Source organism: Phragmites australis, chromosome 1 (assembly GCF_958298935.1).
Source record: "Phragmites australis chromosome 1, lpPhrAust1.1, whole genome shotgun sequence".
Taxonomy (NCBI): Eukaryota; Viridiplantae; Streptophyta; class Magnoliopsida; order Poales; family Poaceae; genus Phragmites; species Phragmites australis.
In genome coordinates, this window is record NC_084921.1 from 2,431,963 (window position 1) to 2,437,170 (window position 5,208).

Below are 5,208 nucleotides of genomic sequence, written 5' to 3' on the forward strand. Positions count from 1 at the left end.
ATTTGTAAAGGTAGCCTTAAATGTTGTTTTTGCAATCATAATGAAAGCATTCAACATCTGTTTTTTTAGTGTTATTTTGCTAAATCCATTTGGCATATAATTACAATTGCTTTGGGAATAAAGAAACCTAGAAGCATGGGCAATATGATGAGATTTTGGCTTAGATCAAGGGTAGCTGCTAATAGATGGCTCTTAGTAGGCATGGCTGTTATTTTTTGTCTATATGGATATGTCAAAATGATATTATCATTAATAAAAATTCTACTATGACTATGAAGCAGGCAATTTTCAGAGGTACATTTTGGTTACGCTTCTAGAGGTTGCTGCAAAAGGAATAAAAAAGGGAGGATATACTGAAGGTTATGCAAATCTTCGGTAAGAATAGGTTACCGTATATTATAGGCTACGTGCTTAATATTTTGTAATCTTTTTCTTTTAGTTCCACCACTTTAAATATTGTAATAATGAACTTGGACTGTATGCATGGAATGATGCAAAAGGCCGGAACGTGTTTACATTATTAAAAAAAAAATATATACATCAGTTAGGAAGTTGTAACAAGCACGCACTCTCGTTATACGTAGGAATAAGATGCACGAGCTAATCATGGAACCTTTTCTAGTGGGTATGTATATTATATTTGTTAGAATAACTGAATGCTTTGGGAACTATCTCTTGGCGGGGCGGGGCGCATTCGATGGTATGACTTCGACATCTAAGAGTCAAAAACTCGATGCCACAATTTACAAACACGTGGTTGCCTTTATCCATAAATTTTATGGGCATATATGTGATAAGCACACACTCATGACTGTGTGAGTGGTATGTTTGGGTGTATGCAAAAAGAAAAGATTAGTTAACATGTTTGCAACAATCATGTTTTCTGAATAATGACTATGCGTATTACATGCTCTCCAGCACTAGTCATAGTATGTGGCTTGTTCTTCAAGAGCCAACCCCATGTGCGCACCTAAACAATTGCTGCTACCATATATTTTCCTAGTGCGTTGCATTGAAAAAATTACATGGTGTGAGTAAAAAACAGCGGCCTATCTGCATGCATATGCGTCCTATCTTGCCAGCGGCGGATCCACGGGCCGGGCTCTAGCCCACTTACTGGCTACATCTCCATTGGAAAGTAGGGGTGGTGGTGGTGCAGGAGATGAGAGAAGATGAAGAAGTGGGGAGATGAGGTGGGGAGGAGGAGGAGGAGGAGGAAGAAGAAAGCCCCTATATGGAGGCTGCCTCCGCCACTGCATCTTGCCAAATCAACTATGCCCGGCACATGCATGCATGTATTCGTTGGCTAGGAACCTAGGATGCAACTAACACCAGCAAGTTGATTAAACTAGCCGCATGGCATAATTAACCAAGCATTCTTGCATGCATATGCATGCATGCTGAACGAAGAGATATTGTATTCCTAGCTCGATCGACATGACGACATACGATCCATGCCTCGAATGGATCCAAGAGTTGTTCAAAAGATTAAGCTTTTCTCCTTGGAACGGTGAGTAAATTATTTCTGCCGCAGCCAAATCAAATTGACCGTAGACTCCTCCGGTCGCTCATCGTGACTTCAACAAAATTTCTCACTACAAACCAGCACTTGCGTTCTCTCCTAGCCCTAGCTGCGTACTCTCTCTTTCCATGCCCAGTACCAATTGGTATATCCATTAGCCTTTTAGCATCCTCCTATCACTACTATATATACGCATCCAATCCACTGGATTCTTGCCAGCTCCTATCTCTGTTGTTCTACATATATACACGCATGCATGGTGCTAGTCAACTCATACGTAATCTCCGACTAACCTAGAGTTATTAGAGGTAGCTGAATCCTAGCTGGGAGATTGAGCAGCTTTCGATTGATCACCATGGATAGCAGCTGGCTGCATGGCTACACCAACAACAACACCGGTAACAACGGCTTCATGTGCGGCTACGCTGCCAGGTACCGAAGCTTACTATGCATAATCGATCGATCGAGATGAGATGTTGATCCTTTCATGAACATCAGATCGATTGTTCTTGGTCCTCTGTAGTTTAGTGCATATAAATCCCATGTGTTTACAGCTAGCTGATCGATTACTCTCTGCATGCGCAGCTACACCCCTGTTGAGTTGCAGCACAGGGAGGAGGAGCAGCAGCAACTGCTCATCAGCTCACAGATTCAGCACCACCTGAACCAGGCAAGTGATTGATTGATCAGTTGATTCAACCATGCAATCATAATACTACAATTACAGACACGCTTGAAGTATCTGATCAATATATATGGACTGGTAACATTTGTTGATTCGTACGTGCAGATCAGCATGCACATGAGCATGGATGACGAGGCAGTCTACGACGTGCCTTCCAACGACGGAGCCATAGACATGCAGCATCAGCTCCCCATGGTGGACGGCCTCTTCGATTCGCACCACGCCGCCGGCAGCTTCCCATCGTCGTCATCCTCCTCCTCGCTCTCGCTCTCGCTGCGCTCCGCCTCCCTATCCTGCAGCCCCGAGAGCTCGTCGCGCATCCTCGCCGCAGCTCCGGCGGCTGGCTACCAATACCCGGAGGTCTCCTCTCACGTACTACCATTAGCACACGAACTGCCCAACGACGACCACCACTACCACGGCCAGTACGCGAACAACCTTCACGTGCCAACACCAGCGGCCCGTCACGAAGCGGTGGCAATGGCGCCGGAGTTGCCGGCCAACACCGGTGCGTTCAAGCGCTACGCGCGGCACCTCGGCCCGAGAAGGCCGCCGAAGCCGGGCGCGTGCGGCCAGAGGATGTTCAAGACGGCCATCTCGGTGCTGTCCAAGATGCACATGGCGGCGAGGCATAAACAGCAGTACTACTACCAGGCGTCCGCCGAGGCGGCGGCGCCACCAGCATCTGTGAACCAGCTGCAACACATGATCTCCGAGCGCAAGCGGCGGGAGAAGCTCAACCACAGCTTCCACGCCCTCAAGGCCGTCCTTCCATTAGGCGCCAAAGTACGTGGATGTGCATGTCAATCGTCAACTATTTTTGTGTTCATGCATGAGCTGGTTCTGACGAACGAACATTTGCTTCGTCTTCTTCTCTTACAATAGAAAGACAAGACGTCGATCCTGATCAGGGCAAGGGAGTACTTGAGATCTCTCGAATCCAAGTTGTCCGAGCTCGAGGAGAAGAACAAGTCGCTGGAGTCGCGGCTGACCCAGCGCGACAGCGGCGACGACGGCCGCAAGGACGCCGGCGACAACGATTTCGGCGAGAAGGTGCGGATCGAGATAACCAGAGAAGCGGAGGAATGGGCAATCGAACCTCGTGATCTCTGCACGCTGAAGATAGTGGTGAGGTCGCGGTGCAGCATGACCGACGTGGTGCTTCGGACGCTGCAGTGCCTGAAAGATCAGGTGGGGGATGGCGTCAGCATGGTGGCAATGAGCACCAGCTGCAGCACTGGACCTCCTCAAACGAACACTTTTCCACGAACTGTCCTGACGTTGCAAATCAAGGTATATAATCAGTTTGACATGTTTTACTAGATTAATTAACAGTTGATCATGCATATGCCATTCTCACTAGAAAGAAGAAAGAACTGCAAGCGCAAATTAATTTGAGAAGATATATATATATATATATATATATATATACATATATATATATATATATATATCTTCTGATCGATTCTCTTTATTCTTCTGAGGTTACAAAATATACCAAAACCATCCATGCATGCAAGATGAAGAGCAAGCTAGCTAAGCTTAGAGGTAGAAGGTAGATAGTGTGCACTGTGCACCACGTAACCCAATTAAGAAGGGTCAGAGGAATCTTGCATGCATTGACTAAGGGATGCATCGATCACTAGCTAGTTACGGTAATTAATTAAGATTCCATGAAAAGTAAAACCCCTGAACTCACCAAAGACTCCAACCTTGTCGCATGCTAGGGAAAATTATGCAGTTAATTTTGACAACAAGCTTCCCCCACGCCACTTGTTGGTATCTCTTACGTATACGTTTACAACTTTACATGCCTTGCCGATATTTTCATCCAAAACGTCCATCGTCACTTGAGAACGACGACGACGACTGTCGATGGATGTTGATCACTCCTCCTGACACTGTTCGTCTAACGTTGCTTCGTGTCACTCTCACTGATGATGTCGCAGTCGCCGGGCGCTGAATGGGACGAGCAGCCGGTCAAGGACGCCGTGGCGAAGGTCGTCGCCGATGCGCTGACGCTGCCATCTTCGGAAACCGCGGCGGCGCCTCAGCGCCAGTAAAGCTGCTTCGACGAGGCTTCTGAACTCAGCGGCTGGCTAGCTACTCTGCTGCGAGCACGCACGCCCCCAAGAGACCGCCGCTTAACTGAGAAGACCCGTCCGAGTGTCCGTGACACCAACCCGACCCACTCCATGGGTGCATGCATGGTGGATCGGTGTGGTCCGAGGAAGAAGTGTCAGCGCGTGGACAATTCTACTTCCACGTACGATGTTGACGGATGATGATGTGCACACATGATTAGCATAGACCACACGAATCCATGGAAAAGTACACAGTAGGAGGAGTACTAACATGTATGCAATGTGGACGTCAACCTACCTAGGAGGAGTACTAACATGCATGTATGCAATGTGAACGTCAACCTAGGAGCTTTCGATGGTTTTGGACTTTCGAATAGGGGGGAGTGTGACTGTATAATCTCATCATATATATGTACTTTTACCAGTAGTAATTCATATAATGCACGATCAGTCTTTCCCTCCCTCGGAGATGTTCATACGATCGAGATCTTTGTTAGTATTGTAAACAAGACTGAGCACATGTTTGAACCAAGTTTGTTAATTCCGTTAGGAATTGAAGAACGGAAACACCGGCTAGCTACCGCCACGAATTGTCTAAAGAAAAGAAAAGGCATGCCTTTAGATGGAACTTACATGCGAATGGGTAATTTTCAGTCCGCTCCATGTATCAACGTACAACTAACACAAGTATACCCTTTCCCAACAAATTTCTTTGGCAACTAAAATTCCATGGAAGATAAAGACAATCATGTGGTATATGGAGAGGGAGGAGTTATCATGACCAAAGACAATTTAGCAAAACGTAATTGAAATGGGAACATCAATTGTTGTTTATGTACTCATTATGAAAACCATACAACATCTGTCATTTTGCTAAATCTGTTTGGTATGTTGTCAAAATTGCTTTTGACATAAAC

General features: G+C 46.2%; 1 protein-coding gene across 2 annotated transcripts; it reads left to right on the top strand.

The window, feature by feature from the left end:
* The first annotated feature begins 1,701 nt into the window (after window positions 1-1,701).
* LOC133914228 (putative transcription factor bHLH041) lies at window positions 1,702-4,769 on the top strand. 2 transcript variants are annotated; one of them, XM_062357447.1, is made up of 5 exons: window positions 1,702-1,954; window positions 2,077-2,192; window positions 2,313-2,993; window positions 3,093-3,500; window positions 4,157-4,769. In XM_062357447.1, exons 2-5 carry the CDS (start codon window positions 2,100-2,102, stop codon window positions 4,268-4,270), a joined length of 1,296 nt encoding a protein of 431 aa, XP_062213431.1. In that variant the 5' UTR covers window positions 1,702-1,954; window positions 2,077-2,099; the 3' UTR covers window positions 4,271-4,769. The 2 variants fall into 2 exon arrangements, with proteins under 2 accessions (XP_062213431.1, XP_062213370.1); XM_062357386.1 differs by having other exon boundaries at window positions 1,703-1,954; window positions 2,108-2,192; window positions 4,157-4,768.
* The last annotated feature ends 439 nt before the right edge of the window (window positions 4,770-5,208 follow it).

Excerpts from the sequence above, each read along its gene's own strand:
- LOC133914228 (XM_062357386.1), top strand. The coding sequence starts at position 1,878 with ATGGATAGCAGCTGGCTGCATGGCTACACCAACAACAACACCGGTAAC. Across the intron at positions 1,955-2,107 it reads ATGTGCGGCTACGCTGCCAG|CTACACCCCTGTTGAGTTGC; the intron begins GTACCGAAGCTT and ends CTGCATGCGCAG. Across the intron at positions 2,193-2,312 it reads TTCAGCACCACCTGAACCAG|ATCAGCATGCACATGAGCAT; the intron begins GCAAGTGATTGA and ends TCGTACGTGCAG.